Source organism: Chrysochloris asiatica, unplaced genomic scaffold (assembly GCF_000296735.1).
Source record: "Chrysochloris asiatica unplaced genomic scaffold, ChrAsi1.0 scaffold00088, whole genome shotgun sequence".
Classification (NCBI taxonomy): Eukaryota; Metazoa; Chordata; class Mammalia; order Afrosoricida; family Chrysochloridae; genus Chrysochloris; species Chrysochloris asiatica.
Genome location: NW_006408606.1, coordinates 11,780,589 through 11,807,656, shown reverse-complemented (window position 1 = coordinate 11,807,656; position 27,068 = coordinate 11,780,589). Strand labels below are relative to the sequence as shown.

At 36.3% G+C, this 27,068-nt stretch overlaps 1 protein-coding gene across 3 annotated transcripts in view; it reads right to left on the bottom strand.

The window, feature by feature from the left end:
• The window catches only part of PRDM5 (PR domain containing 5), a 371,490-nt gene that overhangs the window by 220,337 nt on the left and 124,085 nt on the right, over nucleotides 1–27,068 (bottom strand). For 2 of the 3 annotated variants that reach the window (XM_006866281.1, XM_006866282.1), the window contains exons 4-6: nucleotides 11,007–11,181; nucleotides 6,888–7,062; nucleotides 4,966–5,087 (exon numbers count right to left, since the gene is read on the bottom strand). In XM_006866281.1, coding sequence (XP_006866343.1) covers nucleotides 4,966–5,087; nucleotides 6,888–7,062; nucleotides 11,007–11,181 — 472 coding nt within the window. Of the gene's footprint in view, nucleotides 1–4,965; nucleotides 5,088–5,346; nucleotides 5,440–6,887; nucleotides 7,063–11,006; nucleotides 11,182–27,068 lie in introns of all 3 variants that reach the window. The other variant, XM_006866280.1, reaches the window with a different exon arrangement.

Below are 27,068 nucleotides of genomic sequence, written 5' to 3'. Positions count from 1 at the left end.
GATCCTTGCTTCTAAGGTGCATTATGGCTGTACTTCTTCCAAGACACAGTTGTTCTTCTGTTAGACCATGGTAAAATCAGTATTCTTTGCCAACACCATAATTCAAATGCATCAATTCTTCTCTAGACTTACTTATTCATTGTCTAACTTTCACATGCATATGACGCAATTGAAAACATCATGGTCAGGCGCACTTTAGTCCTTAAACTAATATATTTGTTCTGAAACACTTTAGAAGGGTCTTTTGCAGTAAAATTGCCTAATAGAATACATCCTTACATTATTTGTCTGCTGGCTTCAAGAATGTGGAAGCAAGCAAATTGAAGTCTTTGACAATGTCAAACTTTTGGCACTGTAGCATCAGCACTGGACTGTGAAGGTCGGCAGTTCAAATCTACCAGCTGCTCCTCAGAAACCCTATACAGGGTCATTGTGAGTCAGAACTGATTTGATGATACTAAATAACAACAAATTACGATGTGATTTACTGGTCTAGTTGTGATGATTCTTTTTTTCTTTAAATTGTGGTGCAATTCATACTCAAGACTGTAGTCTTTGATCATCATTAAATATTGTAAGTACTCTTCACTTTCAGAAAGCAAGGCTGTGCCTTCTGCATATCACAAATTGTTAATGACTGTTTCTCCAAACCTGATGTCATGTTCTTCATCAAATAACAGAGCCTCTCAGATTATTTGTTGAGCATAAAGCCTGAATAAGTATGGTGAAAGGATACAGCATTGATGCACCTCTTTCTAGATTGCAAACTATTCAGTATCCCTTGTTTTGTGGGAATGACTGTCTCCTGGTCTATATACAGGTTTCTCATGAGCTCAATTAAGTGTGCTGGAATACCTGTTGTTTGCAATGTTATCCATAGATTGTTATGAACCATAAAGTCAACTGTTTTTGCATAGTTAATAAAGCACAAGTAATATCTTTCCAGTATTCTCGGCTTTCAGCCAGGATCCATTTGTCATCAGCAGTGCTATATCCCTTGTTCTATGTCCTCTTCTAAATTCGATTTAAATTTCTGGCAGTGCCCTGTCAATGTATTGCTGCAATCAGTTTTGAATTATCTTCAGCAAAATTTAACATGCATGCATTATTAATGTTTTTGTGCAATGATTTTTGCATTCCACTGGGTCACCTTTTTTTGAAATAGACACAGATATGGATCCAATAGACTGGCCAGGTATTTGTTTTCTCAGCATAAATTGAGTGAGAAACTCCAGCGCTGGATCAATTTGTTGAAAGGTTTAAATTTGTATTCCATTAATTCCTGGAGCCTTGTTTTTCGCCAATGCCTTCAGAGCAGCTTGGACTTCTCTTCCTTCAACATCAGTTCTTGATCATATGGTACCTCTTGAAATGACTAAGCATTGACCAATTCTTTTTGGTACAGTGACTCTGTGTCTTTCCATCATTTTTTGATGTTTCCTATGTCATTCACTGTCTTACCCACAGAACTTTCAATATAGCAATATGAGGCTTACTTTGTTCTTCAGTTCTTTCAGCATGAGAAATGCTGAGCATGTTTTTCTATTTGAGTTTCTTAACTTCAGGTCTTTACAAACTTCATTATAATATCTGACTTTGTTTTTCAAACTTTCCTTTGAAATTTTCTATTCGTCAAATTTACATCATCATTCCTTCCAGTCACTTTTGCTTTTGTATGCTCAAGAGCAAGTTTCAGTGTTTCTTCTGGCATCTATTTTGGTCTTTTCTTTCTTTCCTGTTTTTTACTGATTTTTTTTGCTTTCCTCTTATATGATGTCCTTGATGTCATCCCACCACTCTTCTGGTCTTTGGTCATTGGTGTCTACTGCATCAAATCTGTTCTTAAGATTATCTCTAAATTCAGGTGGGAGACATTCAAGGTCATATTTTGGCTCTAGTGAATTGTTTTCATTTTCTTCAGCTTCAGCCTAAACTTGCATATGAGTAATGATGGTCTGTTTCACAGTCAGTCAGTGGCCTTGTTTTGGCTGATGACATTGAGCTTCTCCATTATCTCTTCCAGTAACTGATAAACTCCTTGGGAGCATGAATTATCTGACTTTTTCTGCTATATGCACCCCCAGCACTTTAAATAATTCTATTTAAGAACAGTTTTTGAGTTTATAAATGACTTAAGTATGTGGGTAAAGAGACTAGTATATTTCCAAGAATTATATTTATTTTTATGAGTGAATGATACTTTGTAAGAAGAAAAAAAATAATAACTCTCTTTATATAACTAAATAACTCACGGGTGTTGTTGTTGTTGCTGTTGTATAGTGCTGTCAAGTCAATTCTAACCCATAGCAACCCTGTATAGGGTTTCCAAGGAGTAGCTGGTGAGCTTGAATGACTGATCTTGCAGTTCAAATGGCTTTGCAGTCTGACGCATTAACCCACAGAGCTACACTAGGACTCTTGGGTATAACCTTCCAAATGCTACATGAAAATAGCAAGGAATCACATGTAACCTATCTAATGACACAGGGAAATTGGAAAGAAAAGAAAAAGGAGAGCAAGGAGGCCAGGGCTCAGGAAAAAGAAAGGGTCGATTTGAAAGGAGGCTATGAATGACAGTAGATTGTGGACCAAGCCTAGCAAATGGTGACCTTTGGCTAAAATTTAATAAGATTTCACAGTTTATATGATTGACAAAAACATAAGAAAAATAAACAAAATTGTCTTTTTATAAATTATTTACTGTAAGAGCCTTATGAAGTTATAGAATCAGTAATATCATATAGTCTAGGTCTATTACAAAAAGCCTCAAAGAAATTATGCTTATAGCACATCCTGAAGATCACCTGACCAGTAATAAGAAAACAAAAAGTTTCCAAAGTTTCAGTATACATCTGGTTTTTTATTTTGTTCAGCAAAGTTAACTTTAAAACTAACATGAAAGATTTGCTCTAATACACTTCAGACTAAGATGGTGAAAATTAAAAACAGCATTTTAACCATACAGCTTTAAAACACATAAAAAGGCAAAAAATTTATTTTTGAAATTATGCTTGCCTTTTGCATGCATAAGGAAATCATAGGTGTAATGAGTTCATAAAAATGCCATCTTCCGTAAGTCGGGATATATTCTTCACAAGGAAACAAGAAATCAGAACACTGTAAAGTCTTAGTGATGGTCATTGTCCTGAAGCCCTCTATTTGACAGAGCACTAACTTCTAGAGGCTTAATGCCGTTCCAGCCACAGATGCAAAGTTGGAGCCAGAATCATTTTCAAATAACCTCTATCACTGTACAATTAAAGGAGATACTTTTGTATATTCAACACAAGGGACACTAAGGCCAGACACTGGTTATCTATTTCTACTGAGAATAAAGAAGAAGAAGTAAATAAATTCACTTCTCTATATCCAAAGAAATATATTTCCACTCACGTCCCTGGGTAGCGCAAAGAATTAAGCTCTTTAATACTAGCCAAAACTTGGACTGTTTGAAGCTACAGAAACATGCCTCAGAAGATTGAACTGCTATGAAGCAGTTCTGTTCTGCACAAACAGGGGTCACCAGGATTCAGAATTCAGTCGAGAGCAACAAACAACACAATTTTCACTCACTCACCCGAAGGCAAGGAAGGGTAAAAGTGAACACATAAGAAAAGTACATGAACAGAAGGATATGAGGAGTTCCATGAACCTCAATGCCCTTTCAGGAAAAGACACTAAATAAATAAAAAGTTAATTCTGACAATACAACCATCTGTTCAATTCAATGCAATAGATTCAATGCCCAAACCAAAATACATTTACTGACTGCCTACCATGTGCTAAGCAGATGTAATCCAATTGACAGTCAGCCTTTATTTTTGTTTGATTGCTTAGTTAGCCATTAGAAGGGAGTCAAATATTACATACATTATTAATCCAAACATACTCAATTTCTGTATCAAAATGCAGCCAAGAATTTTCTCTAAAATAGGAAAATTGTAAGCACTAAAAATTGGAATTTTAATATTAAAAACAAAACAAAACAAAAAACCTTAAATGCTCAAAACTACAAGACAGCTAGAAAATAAGAAGGAAAAGGAATGGTGACGACATATCCACAAATTCCCAACATAACCCAGGCATTTGTAATATATGCTCCCCGGCAGAGTTTCAGGGTCATTTCAAACATGACCTATTCAGGTAAAAGGAAAGCACTGAAATTCTATACAGCCATATGACACAGAATCACTAAGAAACAGGAAAATATGCATGCAAAAAATGATAGACGATTACATTCATTTTTAAATGTACATAAAATAGTTGATTCTAACAATTTTTCTAAAAGAAATTTCATAGGCTTAAATATTCAGTTACAATGCAAAATATTTATTCTTAATGTATTTGACTGCCAAGCACAACTAGATTTCAACTTAGGTTTAACTACAAACCCACTGCCAGAGTTGATTCTGACTTCTAGTGACCCTACAGGACAGAATAGAACTTCTCCATAGGGCTTTCTAGGCTGTAAATCTTCATGGAGGCAGAATGCCTCATCTTTCTCCTATAGAACAGCTGCTAGGTTCAAACCACCAACCTTTCAGACAGCAGTCTAATGCTTAATCCACTGTGCTACCAAGCTTCCATAGTTTAGATTTATTGTTGTTGTTAAATGTTGTCAAGTCCATTCTGAGTCACTGCAACCCTGTATAAGGTTTCTGAGGAGGAGCGGATGGTGGGTTTGAAATATCAACCTTGCAGTTAGCAGTCTAGTGCTTATCCTACAGCACTATATCATGTTCAGTTAGGAATCATTTAAAAGTGGGAAAAATGACAAATGTTGCTGAAATCAACATGAAGAAAGAAATATAGTGTTCAATGAAAGAAACAAAATCCACTGACAGAAAGACATACCTGTGTGAAAAACACTGAAAGAGCAAACGCTCAGAGTGAGGAACTACAAACAGATCACTACAGCTTGGGGAGAGGAAACCCCCTTAAAATGACCTTCAAACGACTCCTCACCAGTGTGAACGTTCTCCTGGTGTCTTCTCAGAGCATCCTTGCTCTTTAGTCTCTTTCCACAGCTGTCAGCCTTGCACACGAACCGGGTGTCCCCCCGGCAAGTCTCTCTGTGCTGCTCAAAACTACAAGACAGCCAGGAAAGAGAATCAGGGGAAAGGAAAGGTGAAGACATATCTACAAATTTCCAACATCACAACAGACTTGTAATATATGCTCCCTAATAGAGTTTCAGGTTCATTTCATGCATTACCTATGCAGATAAAAAGGAAAGCACTGCAATTCTATAGCCAAAAGTTACTGAATCACTAAGAAGCATGAAAGTGTGCATGCAAAAAACCATATACATTTATATAAAAATAATCTGACACGCAGACACAAAACCTCGATGCTGAACTGAAGGAGCAATTGCAAACAGAGCACTGAAAACTCCGTGAAGAATCCTTCAGACTGCTTTTCGCTGTGCACTGAAGAACACTGAGGAGAAATACAAAACAAAATACCAAAAACTGGAAGTCTTAGATAAACACACAACAATATATCATTTTGAATAAAGTCATGCTTGTCATCTCTTTTCCATCTGTCTTTTGCCTTTTTAAGTTTTTTGTACTACCTTATTAAATTATAGACCCTGAGTCAGCAAAATTACTCTTCAGTAAGATTGTTGTTGTTAAGTGCCTTTGAGTAGGTTCTGACTCATAATGATTCTACATAGGGCTTCTGAGGAGCAGCTGGTGAGTTCAAACTTACCTTGACGTCGAGTGCTTATGCTATTGTGCCACATCACTAGATGAAATAAAAGGCAATAAGAATTCAATGTCAAAGCAAATTTATTGTGTTTTAAAATATATGCTCCTTCCTTACTGTATTTTTTTAATCACCTGCAGTAGAATCTCCAAATATTTTTCAAGTTAAATTTTGCATCTAAAATTTTATAAGCAACAGTCAACATATGTGGGAATAGTCTTAATATGAAATATAGCGTATTTCAGAATTTGGCTTCATTGAAGCAAAAAAGGACCATTACCTTTCTGTTAAAAGGCTCCTACTCATATGCAAGATAGTTATGTGAACATCTATAAAAATTATAACTTACAAACCTACTTCCTCATTTCTAATAAAATGATTCTGAAAGATACTTAAATAAAAGGATCATTTTATATGCTATCAATATAAATAGCCCAAAGTCCTGGTGGCATCATAGCTAAGCACCCAGCTGACCATATTTTAAACCCACTAGCTTCTTTGTAGGAGAAAGATGTTGCAGTCTGCTTCCTTACAAGTTATAGCCTTGAAACCCTATGGGCAGTTCTTTGTATTACAAGGTGGCCATAAGTCAGAATCAATTCAATGGCATTGATAAGGTGTGCAGAGCGAAGTATAGAGAATCAAGTTATTCATCTTACTGTCATTTCCTTACATCTATCCATCTTCAAATTATTCTTCCAAATTGCTGTTACATAAGTAACACTCCTTAAAATGTTCATGTATTTTAATAATCCAAATTAATCCATTTCTTGAACCTTCTTTTTAACCAATGATACCTACTATAGACAACTGGAACTGAAAGTCTCACTTCAAAGCACTAGTCAATTTATACATATCTGAATTTCAGATTAGGATAATAATGAGCTTAATATTTAAGAACAAGTTATCAAATGTATAAAGACCAGTTAGCATAAATCATGTTTACTTGTTAATTTTCATAATCAGAATATTTCAATAAGAACCATATTATACTAAGACAAGTTAATGACAATGGCAATGTAAAATAATGAATCTTTGTTTTTGTCTCTCATACACACACACATACATCCAAGTTAGATACTATGGGAGAAACCATAAGTTAGAAACTGTAGGATAAACCAATTGGAATAGGTAAGGCATTAGTTTATAATCTTAAAGATATTCATTAATATACGCACTGTCTTTGCAAAGCCTGCTTCACCGGGAATTTCTTTTCACAGTTCTTGCACTTAAATTCTTTCTCCTCTGTGGGCTTCTGATGCAATGTCTGAAGATGTTCAGCAAGAATTTCCTCACTGGTAAAACTTGATTCACATTGGGGACAGGCATAATCTTCTTTACAGCCAAGATGATCTGAACATTTATAATGAAGTATATTTATAAGAAAAAAATTCAGAGCCAATAACTGTATCTTTTCTCCTCATTTAAAAATTACTACTCTGTTTAATGGTACTACATTAGTAAATTCTTATTATCTATATGAATATTTATAGTGTTGCCCAGGAAAAAATAACAGAAACTGTTGATGGATGACAAGGATTACTTATAAATCATTTCACTTGTTTTTAACCAAATTAAAAAAGAATGCAATTCAAGTTTTTTATTTATTCTAAGTGTCAACTTTTCAGATAAAAGAATTGTACAAATGTTGAATTGGAAAACAAGGTAATCTAAAATCAGTCATCTCAAGCTTACTTGAAGAAAATTTTAATTGAAACAAACTATGGTGAATACCAAGGAGAATATAGGCTATATGGGAAAAAAAAAAAAAAAATACTGAGATCATAGAAAGAGTGATGCAAAAATAAAAAATGATAAAATTATGGAAGAAACTAGGAGGACTATAAGAATTAAATTGCCACAGAGGTAAATACTGCTATGTACACAATCCTGCAATAACAATAATTTATAAGCAGACGAATGAGTAGACATGAACAATGTGGAAGAAAGAATGGGAGTATACTCACAGATATCTATATGTGTTTGACAGAGGACATTTACTGTACTTATATACATGAATGTGGTGGAACATACAGTGGGCATATTTATGAAAATTTCTTAGACATAGCCAAATACCTTAAGGAAATGAGTTACTGGACCTGAGGGTTAGAACATAGTCTAGGAGGATATAAAGATCAGCTGACATAACATAGTCCACAAAGACAATGTTCTACATCCTACTTTGGTGAGTAGTGACTGGGATCATAAAAGCTCAAGATCAGCCAACTATTTATCTTTCGCTGCCCAGAGGGGCAAGAAAAGAGCTGAAATATCAATGGCACATACAAACAATGAATCCAACAGACTTAAAAAAACAAAACAACAAAATCACTGAGTCAATTTTGACTAATAGCAACTCTCTGTAGGGTTTCTGAGGCCGTAAATCTTTATCTTTGCAGAAAAATGTCTCTTTCTCTCACAGAGCAGAATTAAATGCTGTCCAGCTACCACTACCAACTACACTAAAAGGGATCACATTAGAAAGTCCTGTATAGAATGGGAGAAAAATATGATACAGAGCTAAAAATCATTAGAAAAAAAAAAAAAGACTAGGCTTACTAGTAAGATAGAGACTAGTGGGACCCCTGAGATAGCCTTTAGTCACCTTTTAGGTCAGAAATGAGCCCCATTGCTCAATTTTCAGTTAAACAATAGACAAATCTATATAGGGTAAGCACTGGACTACTAGCCACAATGTTGACAGTTCAAATCCACCAGCCACTCTTTGGAAACCCTACACAGGGTCACCATGAGTCAGAACCAATTTCACAGCTCTTAACAATAAAGTAAGGGGAAAAATAGCACTAGTAAGATATGTATACCTTAGAAAAATCAACCATTTCAGACACAAAGGACAGCTTTTACCCAAAGGCAAAAATCAGAAGGGTTAGAAAAGGAGGAATGGAAACAGGAAACATAAGAAGGAAATACGGTAAGTGATTTAACACTGAAGGGATTGCAATGAATGAAAGGAAACAAAATGTTATGAATTGTTGAATGAAAAACTTATCTGCTCCGTAAACCTTCACCAAATTCATACCAAAAAATTAAAAAAACAAAAATAAAATGAGTACTTATTTGTAAGCCTCCACTCTCTCTAGCATTTAGGAATCCCATATGGATTTACATGATTTTCTCCTAATTTCTCAAAGTGTGCTATTTTAGTTATATATTTTCTTGTGAATGTGCTATACTGTAAACCCATTTTAACTGAAAAGTCAGCGGTTCAAGCTCACCAGCTGCTCCTTCGAAACCCTATACAAGATCGCTATGAGTCAGAACCGACTCGAAGGCATTTCACAACAACAACAACATAACAAAATTAAGAAAATCTAGGAAGTGCAGAAAATATAAAAGAAAATAAGTATCACCTATATTACTCAATTATAAGGTGATCATCATAGCAATATACTTCCAAATTTGACTTGTCTTTTGTGCATGCATGTTTTATGCATCTCTAGAAATTGCTACATTTATGATCATACTTTATACGCATCTTTAGATTTTGTCTTTTTGTCCATTAAACATTTTCTCAAGTCATGTTGGCTTTTTTTTTTGTTCTTGTTTAATGAGATATCATGAGTTATTTAATAAAATATTCCATTGCTAGACAGTTGGAAGCATTCCTTCTTTTACTGTTTCTTTTTTATTATTATTATTATTTTTTTAATTTTGTATATATGACAACAAGTCACTAAATATTCTATGATAAAAGTAGGAATAATGTAAGTACCTAATAAGTATATTTTAGAATTCTGTCAAAGTTTCTACTAATTTTTTTTTACAAAAAATGGAAAGTGACATTTTGAAAAAGAAAGCAGTAATCAGTGGATAGAAATAAATAATTAGGATATATGATTAAGTTAAAATAATTGGTGCAATAGTAACAAGCCCTAGAAATGACAGAGGTAAACAAAGAAAATAGAAAAATACTGTAAGAGTTCCCATTACCCTGATGTATCATTCCAAACAACTTAATGCATGTTTGAAAAATACAGTAGTTTGTGCCTGTTCCTACCTTCAAACTGAAGTAATAGAAATAAAGGCTACCCAGGCCAAAAAAATGTTAATACTTTCTCAGCCAATGACATAAAGTTAGAATACAAAATTCATACGAAAGGCATTGCTGTCACTGCTATTAACAAATTCAGTGTTATTCCTAAAGTGGCTTTACTAACCAGAATAGAAAAATGATTATACAGTAATTATCAGCCTATGGCAAAATATGAACACCAATTAACATAATTCATATTTGCCTCGATCATATCAGGAGCAAACAAAAGTAACAAGGACCACTGATATTTTCTTATTCTCTAGCCAATGATATGCAACTAAGATCAGTACAAGAAAATGCATCTTTCAGGACCATCTGCCATGAAAGAAATACACTTAGACTGCTACTTAGAAGTGAGAATGGTAAAACTTTGTATCATGTACTTTGGACATGTTATTAAGACGGAACAGTTCATGAATAAGACGGAACAGTTCACGAATAAGCTCGGTATTGCTGAGTATCAATGGAAAAAAAATAAACTCCCCCCCACCCCCCACAACAAGATGGACTAACACCATAGCTACAATGATGGGCTCAAAAAAAGCAACAACTGTGAGAATGGCACAGGACCAAGCAGTGATAGATACCTTCTGTTGTGCACAGGGTCACTATGAGTCAGAACTGACTCAAGGACATCTACCAACAACAATTATCTCCTATATTACAAGACTGATTTAAATAGATCTGGCCCAAGCTCATTGCAAGTTTCTGATTACATAAGAAGATCTTACAATCCTGCAGGCCTCTGTGATGATACTTCCAGTAGCCCCAGATTCTCAAAAGACCTCAAACTAAAGTGAAGCCAAAAAAATCAACCCCTTAGTACTAGCCTGGCCTCTTTTTGGCCTCCTGCATCCTGGGCATTGACCTTTTCCAATTAGCATTTGTGAAAGTAAAAAATTTCATAATGTTAGTGACTTGCACAATGTGACAAACTAATAAATGGCAGAAACCAGGGTTAGAACATAAAAGTACGCCAGGGGAACCAAGAGTTGCTATAACAACACAGTATTGCCACTTAATTGTGCCAATCCTATATGAAACACAGTCACAGATACTAGCACCTTCTTCCTAGTGCAACAAAGATAGGTACACAGCTGGACACCTTATAGATTATTTCTGATGAAAACTAAGTTTAATTTGAGAATTCACTATTTCAATGCAATTAGTATTCAACCACGATTCAAACAGTACTTAATCTACAGCATTCCTTCTCTGCGAGCACCAATTACAAATAGAGTACCTTTTCTGTTAGCTGTTGGTTGTACTTTGGAATTTTTAACTTCTCCTTCTTTGGTCACTGTCATAATTTGCTGCTCCTCCTCATCGACTTCCATGTCACTGTCCAAGTAGCCAATCAGAAGCTCTGTATCTGTTTCTATGTCTTCAATTGCCAAGTAAAATATGTTTTCTCCTTCCTGTGGAGGAGGGGGAATATGCTGGGCTATTAATTTGTTACTGGTAATAACTATGAAATCATATTAAGATCCATTAATTGAGTAGCATGTATCCATGAAAAGTTGCTATTACATTATTTGTTTGTATTTCCAACAGACCTTGATACTGAGGAAGCTAGCTGATAACATTTTGTAAACTAGGCAAAGTATAAATATATACTATAAAGTAATAGATGTATACATCTATTGAAATACAGATCATTAGTTAAAGTTTTAAAAGTATATTTTGCATCATTAATTTAGCTTGTGCAACTAACACCTTGTGGAAACCCATAAATCAACCTGAAAAAAATTTGTTGAACAACAGTGTCATTTTATGCACCAAGATGGAGAGCAATGAGATTATAATGTTTCCTTGTGATTAACATTCAAAGCACATTTGGGAAAAACAACAACAATAACAACAACTTTAAAGTTGTACTATAATTCTCCAACACTGACAGAATTGTCAAAAAGCTGGATGAAGAATGCTGGCTCAGTTACTATACTGGATCTCCCAGATGTGTTGGGTTTTTCTCTTCAGATTCCCAAAAACCCCACATAAATGACAGAAAAAAAAGGAAAGAAAAAAAGACAAGATCAACTGTCAACGTACAAAAATTTTGAGAAAATTCTAGAGGATTCAGACAATGTGAATTGATATATAACTGTAGCTGAGGAAACCTGAACCAATGACAAACAAGGGAGAGTCAACACGTAAAGAAAAATCTTCCCAAGGAAACCCAAGAGAAACTTGGAATCAACTATTAAATTAAAAAAGATGAAAATCTATCTAGGTCTTGTGACAAACATTAGGGAAGCCAGAACTGGAGCTCCCAGAGAAAGTACAAAAATTGTTCTAAAATGTGGTTAATTATTTGTCCAGGGAGGGCTTCTTGTTTGGCTACTGAGACTAAAGAAGCAAATTTACTGAACCTTCACAAGGGGCAAGTAATGGCAAAGAAAATAAGTTCTAACCAGGAATGAAATTCAGTGAGGCATAGAACAACACATAAAGCCTCCTTTTCTTTGGCAATACAGAGGACTTGTGTTTAAGAAGGAGAAATAAGGAGAAAGGGGAAAAAAATAGGAGTGCATAATGACTATAAATATGTATGTATGACACACATATGACATATATATGACATATATATTAAATATTATATATATGTGACATATATGTGGTATAGATAGATAGATAGATAGATAGATAGATAGATAGATAGATAGATAGATAGATATGGAGTCACACAAGGAGGCTTCAAAAAGTGGGTAGAAAAAGGAATTAAAAGAGAATGGAAGTTTTCTATGAACTTTTTAAAGTCTACTTATGCACAAGCAGAACCTCCATGATCAACTGGGAAGATACACATAAAACTGTTAAACAGTCATCAATTTGAGAAGGATAGGGGAGGGGTAGTCTTTAGTCAATATTCTAATTTTTTACAAGCATGTATTGCAGTTATAATTTTTAAAACAGTATATAGGACAAAGTACCATGAAAGTAACAGAACTAATCATATCCATCAAATACTGTGGAAGGGAGGCTTGCTTTAAAGCAATGAAGCAAATCTAACTATTAGTTGCAGTTAATTAAGACATTCCTGGAATATTTACAGCATTCTTAGCAGTTTTTCCATTTCATATCTTCAAAAACATAAAAGAATTTTCTTTTGCTTTTTTCTAATTAAACATGCTGAATTAACTTCTGTGCAACTGTTATTGTGAATCCTCCCAGGGGTTGACATCATGCTTAAAACTGACACTAATACCTGTTACCACTGGCTCCAGAGAATTTTGCTGAAACACTTTAACTACAAAAAACCTTATCAATATGATGGTCTGGTTAATAGCAACTATCCATCACCCACTAGTTTTTGTGGTATTGGTAGTCTGAGTGCAATATACAGAGAATGATTTTACAATTATTGTTTATCTATCTGTTGTTTAAACTATTTCTCATTTGTACTCCTGTTTCATTTCATTTGTAAATTATTTTCAACAAATCATTTCTAATGTATTCTGTTTATAATTTCAAAAAGTTGTAATGGTCTGTTTACTAGTATAATTTTTTAAAAAAATAATAATTTAAGTCTGGTAATTAGCTTAAAACCAGACTTACGAAATGATGTTTAAATATATATGAAGGTATCAGAAAGAATTTCTACAAGGATTCAAGTTCAAATCCACTCTTGTTCTTGACAGCTGCTAAAGATTCAACTCCAACTTATAGCAACCCTGTGTACAAAAGAAACACTGTCTAGTTCTGCACAATCCTCACAATAGTTAGATTTGAACACAGTGTTGCTGCCACAGTGTCACCACAGCTCACTGGGGTCTTACTCTTTTTTGCTGACCCTCTACTTTACCAAGCATGATGTTCTTTTCTACCTGATAACATGTCCAAAGTATATAAGATAAAGTCATGCAATCCTTGCTTCTAAGAAGCATTCTAGTTGTATTTCTTCCAAGACAGATTTGTTTGCATTTTTGGCACCCCGTAGTACTTTCAATATTATTCACAAACACCATAATTCAAATGCATCTTCTCTAATCTTCCTTACTCACTGCTCAACATTCAAAAGCATATGAAGCCATGAAAATACTATGGCTTGGGTCAGGCTTACCCTTTGTTCTCAAAATGACATCTTTGCTATTTAACACTTTAAAGAGTTTCTTTGGTTCAGATTTTCCCAGTGCAATAAGTTGTTTGACTTCTTGACTGCTGCTTCCGTAAGCATTGATGGGGAAACCAAGTAAAATAAAAATCCTTGAAAACTTAAATCTTTTCTCTGTTTATTATGTATGATGTTGTATATTGGTCCAGTTGTGAAGATTTTCTGTCTTCTTTAGAATGAGTTGTAATCCATAATGAAGGCTGTATTCTTTGATATTCCCCAGAAGTGCTTCAAATCTTCTTCATTTTCAGCAAGCAAGGTTGTGTCATCTGCATAATGCAGGGTGTTATTGAGTCTTCCTCCAAACCTGATGCCATGTACTTCTTCATGAATTATTTTCTCAGTATACAGATGTAATAAGTATAGTGAAAAAAATACAGCCTCTTGAATTATTTGATCAGCATACAGATTAAGTATGGTGAAAGTATACAACCCTGGTATGCACCTTACATGACTTTAAACCCAACAGTATCCCCTTGTTCTATCTTAATGACTGCCTCTTGGTCTATATGTAAGTTCTGCATGAGCACAATGAAATGTTTTGGAATTCTTAACAAGATTAACCATAGTTTGTTATTATCCACACAGTGGAATGCATTTGCAGAGTCAGTATATCTCAAGTAAACATCTTTCTGGTATTCTCTGCTTTGAACTAAAATCCATTTGATGTCAGCAATGATATCCCTGTTTCTATGTCCCCTGCTTAATCCAGTTTTAATTTCTTCCATCTTCCTGTCAATGTGCACCTGCAACCATTATTTTATTCCCTTTAGAAAACTTTTACTTACATTTGATAATAATGATGTTGTTCAATTACTTCCATATTCTGTTGGATCACCTTTCTTTGGAATGGGCAAAAAATGTCTTCTAATGTTGTTATTAAGTGCCTTCGAGTCAGTTCTGACCCATAGTGACCCTATATAGGGTTTCCAAAGAGCAGCTAGTGACCTTGAACCGCAAACCTTGTAGCTATCTTCTAATCATATGGTCAATTATCCATTTTTCAAATATCTTGGCATAGATTAGTAAGTGCTTCCAGAATTTTGTCAGTTTTTTAAAACATTTCAAATGGTATTCCATCAATTCCTGGAGTCTTATTTTTTCACGAATGCCTTCAGTATACTTTGGGGGCTTATTCCCTCAATACCATCAATTCTGATCATAAGCTATCTCCTGGCAAATGTCATCTTCAAGCACACATGGATTTATTCTAACAAAACAAAACAAAACAAAAAAACATCTCTGTGATCACTGATGGCTACAGAAATGTTCTCTCAGTAATAAACTTGTCTATGTCTTTTTACGGTCACCTCATGTAATTGATCCAATCAAAATTGAGTTCTGCCGGGATCTGATGGGCCAATTAAATTCAAGGTGGAGAGATCAGCTTATGATTTATGGTGAATTATTATATACATATTCCCAAGATACAATCTTCACAAAGCTTCTCAAAGGCATGACACAATCATGACTTATTACGAAGAAGTTTTAAGAAAACTGAAAACTATTGGACAGAAAAAGGTCAGAAAAGTTGTACCAAGGAATAATTTTCTTTTTTCCATCTCTAAAATACACCTGTTCATTCTTTAAGGATAACACGGGCTCTTTGATAAGAATTTTGTTGGGAAACCTTTATCTATTCACACTAAAGCCTGATCTTGCCCATCCAGGTTAATTTTTGTAACCCAAACTCAAAGAACATTTAAAATGAACACAACTGAAGATCCTCAAGGAAGCTCAAATTACCATATTGGTGTAGTGTATATCAAATGGCACAGAATTCTTCCAAGAAGAGTTAAGAGACATGGAAACACCATCTTCAAAAGTGTATAGAACTAGAAGGAAGGTATGTCAAGCACAATAACTTCACATTTTGATTTTTTGTTTAATAAAGTTTTTTTAGGATTTTATATTAATATTTGTGACTTACTCTCTTATTATGTTCACAAAAGAAAAAGATGCACAAGGGTATAAAAGAGTATTAACACATTAATTTTTTCTAAGCATAAGTGAAGGGAATTTAAAATATTTTGTATATTATTTTGCTTGTTTATATCTTTCTCTGGTCTCGGCCTTCTGATGTGGTGCTGTAGATCAGCATTTGACTTCAAACCTCAAGGTCGGCAGTTCAAATCCACCAACTGCTCCTCTGAAACCCTACACAGGGTCACTATGACTCAGAACCTACTGGACTGCACTTAACAAAACAATAGCATTTACTACTTTTGCTGTAAATGACAATAATAAATACATTTTAAAGCCCTACTCCTCAGCATCAAGAAATGGACTATATGGTGACTCACAGCTTTTAAATGCCCTGGGTTCTAAGTTTCTTTCTTTGATTAATTAGCCATGTGACTGGGCAAACAGCTTAACCTTTCAAACCATCTATTTCTTTATTTCACAATGAAGAAAATAACAGTGTCTACCTATGAGAATCCCAGATGGCACTGTAGGGTAAGTGTTGGGCTGCTAACCACAAGGTTGTTGGTTCAAAACCACCAACCATTCCCATAAATATTTACTGGCTCTGTATCTCTTTATAGGATCAGTATGAGTCATTCAACTCAATGGCAGTAGGTTTTACTTGTTTGTTTCCTTCTTTTTGGTTTTTTATCTCATAGGATTGTCAGAACCCTGTGACACAGTAGTTAAAGTGCTTGCTTGTTAACCAATCTGCAGTTTGAAATCACCAGCTGTTACTCAGGAAAAAGATATTGCAGTTTGCTTCCATAAAATTTTACAGCTCCTTGGAGGCCAAGATGGCTAAACTTTGTCTCTCATACTTTCGACATATTTTCTGGAGGGAACAGTCACTGGAGAAGGACATCATGCTTGGTAAGATGGAGAGTCGGAGAAAATGAGGAAGACCCCCAACGAGATGGATTGGCCAAGTGACATCATTGATGGGCTCAAGTGTAGCAGCGGTAGTGAGGTTGGTCCAGGATCGGACAGTGTTTCGTTCTGCTGAGCATGGGGTTCTGACTCAATAGCACCTGACAACAACAACAACAGCCCCATGCCATCCTCACAATTGTTGTTACACTTGAGCTTATTGTACCAACTCACCTTTTTCGTTGACACCCCATTTTCCTAAGCATGACAGCCTTCTCCACAGACTGGTCCCTGTTAACATATCCAGTGTATGAGATTAAGTCTCACAATCCTGGCTTCTAAGAAACATTTCGGCTGTACTTCTTTCAACAGAGATTTATTTGTTCTTCTGACTGTCCATGGTGCTTTCAACATTTTTCTCTAACACCTTAACTCATGCATCAATTCACCTACAGTCTTGTTTATTCACTGTCCAATTTTCACATGTATATGAGGTTATTGAAAATACCATGGCTTGGGTCAGGTACACCTTACTCCTCAAGCTAACATCTTTGCTCTTCAACACTTTTTAAAGGTCTTGTGCAGCAGATTTGCCTAATATAGTATGTCCTTTCATTTCTTGACTGCTGCTTCAATGAGTGTTGATTGTGGAATCAAACAAAATGAAATCTTTGACAACTTCAAGGTTTTTACAATTTATCATGATGTTATTTATTAGCACAGTTATGAGAATTTTTGTTTTCTTTACATTGAGGTACAATCTGTACTGAAGGCTATGATCTCTGTTCCCCATCAGTATTTTGAGTCCTCTTCACTTTCAGCAAGCAAGGTTGTATCATCTGCATATCGTAGGTTGTTAATGAGTCATTCCTCAATCCTGATGCTACATTCTCCTTCATATAATCCAGCTTCTCTGATTATTTAAGGAGCTCTGGTAGCGTAGTGGTTACGAATCGGGCTGCAAACCTTAAGGTCAGTGGTTCGAAACTACCAGCTGCTCTGCGGGAGAAAGATGAGGCTTTCTACTCCCGTAAAGATTTACAACCTCGGAAACCCTGTACAGGGTCGCTATGGGTCGGAACCGACTCGATGGCACTTAACAACAACAACAACAACTGATTATTTGCCCAGCATACATACTGAATAAGTATGATAAAGGGACATAACTCTGGCATACACCTTTCCTAATTTTAAACCATTCAAATGGTTTAAAATGACTGCCTCTTAGTCTATGTACAGGTACCTCCAAGCACAAATGTTCTGGAATACCCATTCTTCACAATGTTATCCATAGGGTGTCATGATTCACACAGAAGAAAGCCTTTGTACAGTCAATAAAGCACAAATAGCATCTTTCTGATATTCTGTGCTCTCAGCCAAGATCCATCTGACGTCAGCAATGATATCCCTATTTTCATATCCTCCCCTGAATCTTGACTGAATCTCTGGCAGTATCCTAGCGATATATACAGCTTAACTGTTTTTAAAATATCTTCAGCAAAATTTTACTTACATACAACACTGATAGTGACCAGTGATTTCCATATTCTATTGGGTCACCGCTCTGGACTGGGCACAAAAATGGAACTCTTCTAATTGGTTGGCCAGGTAGCTGTATTTTAAATCTCTTGGCATAGATAATAATACCACCTGGAATAGATCATACCTCCTGATTAATTTTCATGTCATATTAACTTATTTCTGTGTTTTTTGTCATTTAATTTATGATTGATGACTTTCTAATATGTTACTGTTATCTCCTCATCAAAGATTATTCCTCAAGCCACGAACAATAATTATCAAGCATTCACCACAGCAGAAGCTATGCCTATAGTACATGTTCTATATTGTACAAATAAAGAATTGTAATGAGGAGTACTAAAACACTGGTTTCTACAGAACAAAAACACTTCTTAAGACAAATTGACTTATATTCTCCTTTATTTATAGCTTGGAGGCTCTTACAACAATCTAGGTCATAGAGGTAGTAACTTGCTCAGGACTGTAGTACGGAAATGGTGAATTAATGAGAGTCACATTCTGAATATGCTTTCACATGAAAGCAGGTGATATTTCCTGACAGATTGTATATGGAGTGTGAAAGAAGGAAAAAGGTCAAAGATGATTCCAAGGTGATAAACTTTTCCCTCAAGTACTCACAGATGTTGCTCTACCTAATAATAATTCTTCTTAAGAATTCCAAATTTTTGCTGTGAATCCATAAAAGACACCTTCAAATAGTTCACAGAAAAAAAAGAATTTAAAGATAATGGCATTTTTTCCAGCAATTTTTGAAGCTCCCTCGTATATTCTTAGTATATATACATATATTCCCATGCGGTCATTCAATCCAGTGTCCAAAAACAGATATTTTAAAAATCTGATTACTATTCTTCAACAGATCTACAAAGTGAAAGTCATTCATTGTTTTTGTTGTTGATACGTGCCATCGAGTCAGTTTAGACACCACCTAGCAACCCCATGAACAGCAAAACAAAACACTGCCTAGTCATGCACTAGCCTCACAATTGTTAACTTTGACCCCATTGCTGCTGGCGCTGTGCCTATTTTATTAGGGGTCTTCCTCTTTTTCACTAATACTCCACTTTACCAAACATGCTGTACTTCTCCAAGAATTGGTCCCTCCTGATAACTTGAACAAAGTAGGAAAAGACAAAATCTCACAAGCCTATCTTCTAAGGAGCATTATGGCTGTATTTCTTTCAAGACAGATTTGTTTCTTCTTCTGGAGGTCCATGGTAAAGTCAATATTCTTCTTCAAACCCATAATTCAAATACAACATTCTTTTATGGCCTTCGTTACTCTTTCCAACTTTTATATGCATGAGACAACTGATAATATCATGGCTTGTGATGGGTACATCTTTGTCCTCAAACTGACAACCCATGTCTTTAACTCTTTAAAGAGGCCTTGTGCAGCAGATCTTCCTAATGTGCTATGTCTTTTAATCTTTGAGTTATTGATTCCATGAGTGTTGGCTATAGATTCAAGTAAAATGAAGTGTTTGATAATTTCAGTGTAAAAGAATACAATTTTGGTGCACACCTTTCCTGATTTTAAACCATTCAGTATCCCCTTGTTCTTTTTGAAAAATTGCCTCTTGGTCTATTTGCAGGTTCCACATGAGCACAATTAAGTGTTCTAGAATACCCATTTGTCATAATATTATCCACAGTTTGTTATGATCTACACAGTCTAATGCATTTGCATAGTCAATAAAGCACAAGTAAACATCTCTCTGGTAGTTTCTGCTTTCAGCCAAGACCCATCTAACATCCACAATGATATCCCAAGTTTCATGTTCTCTTCTGAATCCCCATTAATATCTGGTATAGCGTAGTGGTTACGAATCGGGCTGCGAACCTTAAGGTCAGCGGTTCGAAACTACCAGCTGCTCCGCGGGAGAAAGATGAGGCTTTCTACTCCCGTAAGGATTTACACCCTCGGAAACCCTGTGCAGGGTCGCTATGGGTCGGAACCGACTCGACGGCACTTAACAACAACAACAACAATCTCCTTGTCTATGTACTTTTGCATCAGTTTTTGTATTAGCTTCAGCATAATGCATGTGACATGAATGACACTGTTTGTTGTGAAGTACCATCAAGTCAGTGCTGACTCAGCAACCCTGTACAGGATTTTCAAAGAGCAGCTGGTAAATTTGAACTGACAACCTTGCAGTTCAAACCAATCTTGTGGTCCAGTGTTTATGCTACAGCACAAAAATAGGACTCCATAGTAATGATAATGCTTGATCATTTTTACATTCCATTGGGTGATGTCTCTTTGGAATGGGCACAAATATAAATTTCTTCCAATCATTGGTCAGGTCGTCCTTTGGCACCAGTAAGTGATATCCCCCAGGTCTGTATCAATCTCCTGAAACATTTAAATTTGTATTCCATATGTTCCTGTTGTTGTTGTTAAGTACCATAGAGTCGGTTCTGACTCATAGTGATCTTGCACAGGGTTTCTGAGGATATAAACCTTTATGGGAGCAGAACGCATTATCTTTCTCCTGCAGAACCGCTGGTAGTTTCGAACTGCTGACCTTGAGGTTGGCAGCCCAACTCATAACCACTACGCTACCTAGAGCCTTATTTTCATCAATGCTATTAGTACGTACAGCTTGGATTTTTCCTTTTAGTACCATCAGTTCTTGAGCATATGCTACCTCTTGAAATGGTTGAACATCCACCAAAATTTTGTTATATAGTGACTCTGTATTTCATCTTCTTTTAATGCTTTTTTTTTTTTTGCATCATTCAGTATTTTTTCCATAAAATACTGAATATTTAAATGAGAGACTTGAATGTTTTCTTCAGTTTTTTTAACTTGAAAAATGAGCATGTTCTTTCCTTTTTGTTTTCTGACTCAGGCCTTTGAACATTTCATTGCAATACTTTACTTTGTTTTTCTTAAGCAACCTTTGAAATTTTCTGTACAGATCTTTTTCATCATCATTTCTTCCCATCATTACATTGCTATGTTCAAGAGTAAGTTTCAGAGTCTCTTGTGACATCCAATTTAGTATTTTCTTTCTTCCCAGGTTTTTTTTGTTTTGTTTTGTTTTTTTTTTTAAGTGAGCCTATACTTTGTTCAAGGAGCTCTGGTAGCGTAGTGGTTATGAATCGGGCTGCGAACCTTAAGGTCAGTGGTTCGAAACTACCAGCCACTCCGCAAGAGAAAGATGAGGCTTTCTACTCCCGTAAAGATTTATACCCTCGGAAACCCTGTACAGGGTTGCTATGGGTCGGAACTGACTCGACGGCACTTAACAACAACAACAACAATACTTTGTTCACATATGATGCTCTTGATGTAATCCCACATATCTTCTTGTCTTTGGTCAATAATGTCTAATGTTCTTGAGATGATCTCTAATTTCAGTGGAATATACTCAAGGTTGGACTCCTGGTGTGGCACTGTAGGATCAGTACTGGACTGACTCACAAAGTCAGCAGTTCAAACCCACAAGCTGCATGTCAGAAACCTATACAGGGTCCCTATGAGTCAAACAGACTCAACGGCACTTAACAACATTTTCAAGGTTATATTTGGCTTTCATTAACTTGTTTTAATTTTCTTCACCATCAATGTAACCTTAGATATGAGCGACTGATGATTGTTGAGAAAAGGTATTTTCAATGAGTAAGTCACTGGTATTGCAAAGTTCTATTGTGCCATCTGCAGCATCGCTTTTTATCACCAACGCCATATTTTCCAACTATTGATCCTTCTTCCTTTCCTACTTTTGCATTCCAATCACCAATAATTATCAATGCATTTTGACTGCATATCTGATCATTTTCAGATTGAAAAAGTTGTTGGTGGTGTTATTAAGTGCCATCGAGTCGGTTCCAACTCACAGTGACCCTGTATAGGATTTCCAAGAAGCAACTGGTGATCTTGAAATGCTGACTTTGCAGTTAAAACTGACTTTGCAGTCCAGCGCATTACCCCACAGTGCCAATTTGGTGAAAGCTGGTAGAATTCTTCTATTTCATCATCACCAGTTTTAGTGGCTGGAGAGTAAACTGAATAATAGTACAATTAATCAGTCTGTGATAGTATACTATCCATACACCTACAAGGAAGACCTAAAGATTTACAGCCTCAAAAATTCTATGAAGTAGTTTTACTCAGTCCTGAATGGTCATTATCAGTTGGATTCTACTTGTTTCCATTGGGTTCATATACCTTATTGAGTTTCTGTGTAGGACAAATAATAAAAACTGAACTACTAGTAAAAAGGCTGGAGGTTTGAATCTAATCAGAGGGAGCTTGGAAGACAGGTCTGCTGATCTACTACTGAAAGGTCTCTACATACATGAGAACACAAGGAGTCAAATCTACTCCAATAAAATAAACAATAACAAATGACTTATCGTTCTTGTTGTTGTTATTAGGTGCCATCGAGTCGGTACCGACCCATAGCGACCTTATGCACAGCTGAATGAAACACTGCCCGATCCTGTGCCAATCTCATTACTGTTGCCACGATTCAGTCCATTGATGTTGTCACTTGGCCAATCCATCTCATTGGAGGTCTTCCTCTTTTCCTCTGACCCTCCACCTTACTAAACATGGTATCTTTCTCCAGTGACTGGTCTCTCCTCACAATATGGCCGAAGTATGAGAGACGAAGTTTGGCCATCTTGGCCTCCAATGAGCACTCTGGCTGCACTTCTTCCAAAATGGAACTATTGGTTCTTTTGGCAGCCCATGGCAACTTCAGTACTCTCCTCCAACACCATAACTCAAGGCATCAATTCTTCTACAGTCTTCTTCACTGTCCAGCTTTCGCATGCATATGAAGTTACTGAAAAAACCATGGCTTGGATCAGGCGCACCTTAGTCCTCAAGCTGACATCTTTGCTCTTCAACACTTTAAAAAGGTCTAGTGCAGCAGATTTGCCAAACACAATACGTCGTTTGATTTCTTGACTGCTGCTTCTGTGAGTGTTGACAGTCAATCAAGGAAAAATGAAGTCCTTGACAACTTCAATCTTTTCTCCATTGGTAAGAATGTTTATTAGTCCAGTGGTGAGTGAAGATTTTTGTTTTCTTTATATTGAGATGTATTCCATACCAAAGGCTGTGCTCGTTGATCTTCATCAGTAAATGTTTTAAGTCCACCTCTCTTTTAACAAGCAAGTTTGCATCATCTGCATATCTCAGGTTGTTATAGAGTCTTCCTCCAATCCTGATGCCATGTTTTTTCTTCAAGTAACCCAGATTTTCAGTTTATTTTCTCAGCATACAGGTTGAATAAGTATGGTGAAAGAATACAACCTTGTCGCACAGTTTTCTTAATTTTGAAACATTCAGTAGTCCCATGTTCTGTTGAAACAACTGCTTCTTGGTCCATCTACAGATTCCTCATAAGCACAATTAAGTGTTCTGGAATACTCATACTTTGCAATGTTGTCCATAGTTTGTCATGATCCACACAATCGAAAGCCTTTGCATAGTCAATAAAGTACAGGTGAACATCTTTCTGATATTCTCTTTCAGCCAAGATCCATTGGACATCAGCAATGATATCCTGCGTTCCACGGGCTCTTCTGAATCCAGCTTGAACTTCTGGAAGTTCTCTGTCAAAGTATGATTATAGCTGTTTCTGTATTACCTTTAGCAAAACTTTACTCGCATGGGATATCAAAGAGATTGTCCACTGATTTACACATTCCGTTGGACCCAATCACCTCTCTTTGGAATGGGCACAAATATGGATCTATTTTAATCAGTCGGCCAGATAGTTGTCTTCCAAGTTTCTTGACAGAGATGAGTGAGTGCCTCCTGTGCCGCCTCACTTTCTTGAAAGATTTCAATTTTTATTCCATCAATTCCTGCTTCCTTGTTATGCATCTTGGATTTCCTCCTTCAGTATTATTGGCTCTTGATTATATGCTCTCTCTTGAAATAGTTGAACATTAACCATTTCCTACTGGTACAGTGACTCTGTGTATTACATCCATATTCTCTTGATGCTTTCTGCATCATTCAATAATTTGCCCCGTGAATTTTTCAATACAGAAAGTCGAGGTTTGAATTTTTTTCTTCAGTTCCCACAGCTTGAGAAATGCTGAGCGTGTTCTTCCTTTTTGGTTTTCTGATTCCAGATCTTTGTACATTCTGTTGTAATATTTGGCTTTATCTTCTAGAGCTGATCTTTGAAATTTTCTGTTCAGCTCTATGCCTCCTCATTTCTTCCAGTTGCTTTAGAATCTCTATGCTGGAGAGCAAGTTTAAGTGTCTCTTCTGACATCCATTTTGGCCTTTGCCTTCTTTCTTGTCTCTCAAAGACTTTTTGATTTCTTCATGTATGATGCTCTTGATGTCATCCCCCAACTCTTCTGGTCTTCAGTCTTTAGTTTTTATTGTACCAAACCTGTTCTTCAGATGATCTCTAAATTCAGATGGGACATATTCAAGGTCATATTTTGGCTCTCATTGACTTGTTTTCATTTTCTTCAGCTTCAGCTTGAATTTTCATACAAGTAATTGATGGTATGTTCCACAATCTGCCCTTGGCCTTGTTTTCACTGATGATATGGAGCTTTTCCATCATCTCTTTCTGCAAATGTAGTCAATTTGAATTCTATGTATTCCATCTGGTGAGGTCCATGTGTATAGTCGTCTCTTATGCTGTCTAAAGAAGGTATCTGAAATGAACAAATCATGGATTTTGCAGAATTCTATCATGCTTTCTTCAGCATCATTTGTACCACCAAGGCCATATTTCCAACTACTGATCCTTCCTCTTTGCTCCCAACCTTTGCATTCCGATCACCAATAATGATCAATATATCTTGATTGCATGTTTAATCAATTTCAGATTGAAGAAGTTGGTAGAATTGTTCTATTTTATCCTCACTGACTTTAGTGGTTGGTGCGTAAATTTGAATAATAGTGCTATTATCTGGGCTTCCCTGTAGGCACATTGATATTATCCTATCACAGACAGCTTTGTACCTCATGACTGATCTGAATATGTTCTTTTTGACGATGAATGCAACACGATTACTCTTCAATTTGTCATTCCCTGAATAATAAACCGTGTGGGTTGTAAGATTCAAAATGGCCAATATCAGTCCATTTCAGCTCAGTAATACCTAAGGTATCGATGTTTATGCATTCCATTTCATTTTTGACAACTTCAAATTTTCCCAGATTCATACATAGTGCATTCCATGTTCCGATTGTCAATGGATATTTACAGTTGTTTCACTTCATTTTGAGTTGTGCCTCATCAGCAAATGAAGGTCCCATGGGCTTTTCTTCTACAGGTTTTACTCCATTTGCGTCATCACAGTCAAGTCTACTTTGAGGAGGCAGCTCTTCCCCAGTCGCATTTTGAGTGCCTTCCAACCTGAAGGGCTCATTTTCCAGCACTGTATCTGACAGTGTTTCTCTGCTATTCATAAGGTTTTCAGTGCCTAAATATTCGGAAGTAATTCGTCATTATTTCTTCCTGGTCAGTCTTTTTCTGGAAGCTGTCTTAAACCTGTCCACCATGGGTGAACCTGCTGGTATTTAAAATACCAGTGGCATAGCTTTCAGAACCATAGTAAGTCACAAGCCACCATAGTACGGCAAACTGACAGACACGTGGTGGCCGTTTGGTTTTAAGTGGAAACTGTCACTTTAAATTGTGAGATCTACTAGTGTGCATGCCTAGTAGAACTCTCCAGGGGTTGGGGTAGGGTGCCCATTAGCTCAGGCATCCCCTCTAGTAACCAGAACTGAGGTGCGCATACAACAAGAGACCAATGAACAGATACTAAAAAAAAAAGCATAATTCAGAAACTTATCTTAATGTTCTGAGTATATTTCCTCATCTACAACATGGGGTCAGTACTGTCTAACTCACAGTTACTTTGATGAAAAACTATCATAGAATTTTTTTAAGTATGCTTGCTATGTAGCAGGCACATTAGAAATGTTTACCAACAGAGTCACCTCCAAACAAAAGTCCTCCAACCCTCCATCATTTTACATATGAAAATACGTAGGTTCAGAAATTTAAAGTAAGTCTTAAAGGTCAAACATATAATAAATTCTAGTCAGTCACGAATCTGAAACCAAGACTAAATCCATAAGTTAAATGACCAAGTAAGAAATAAAGTATAGGGGGCAGGTCTTGATGGCGGCTAGGGTTAAGGTGTAGTGAAGGTTGCCGTCAGAATTCCAGGCAAAAAAGAGGCAAGACAGAGCTCCAAAACTCAGACCCACAGAGATAGGAATAGTTTAAAGGATTGAAGGCTTACAGCCTGTGGAATTTGGAGCTGAGGCAGGAAATCACGTACTTTTGAATCTGCCAGCCCAGCTCGGAGGCCTGAGCCCGCGATTCCAAGCAGCGGGACAAAATAGGGGCCACAGAGACGCCACAGAAACATGCCGCAGGAACCTTGGGGGGGAAAAAAAAAAAGGTGCACAGTATACTTTGCCAATTTTGTGTGGATCCAATTTTATTTTTTTCTTTGGTGTCAGGTAATAGGTGCGTTCACAATTTGCCCACCTACATTCGGATGAATAGAGGTAGGAGCTTAGCTGAATGACCACGACCCACCCTCACCACTGGCAGTTTCCTCTGCCAGGAACTCACACACTCAGCCCAAGCTGAGACATGGATTTGGTCGGCCTTTTTTCACTGGGTTGAGAGGGGTCCTGTATTAACACAGCATTTACAACAATTAGAGACAGACAAACAGAGGGAACTCACAGCCACCAAAAGAAAAGAAATAATAAAAATCAGAGCAGAAATAAATGAGATAGAAAACAGAAAAACTATAGAAACAATCAACAAGACAAGAAGCTGGTTCTTTGAA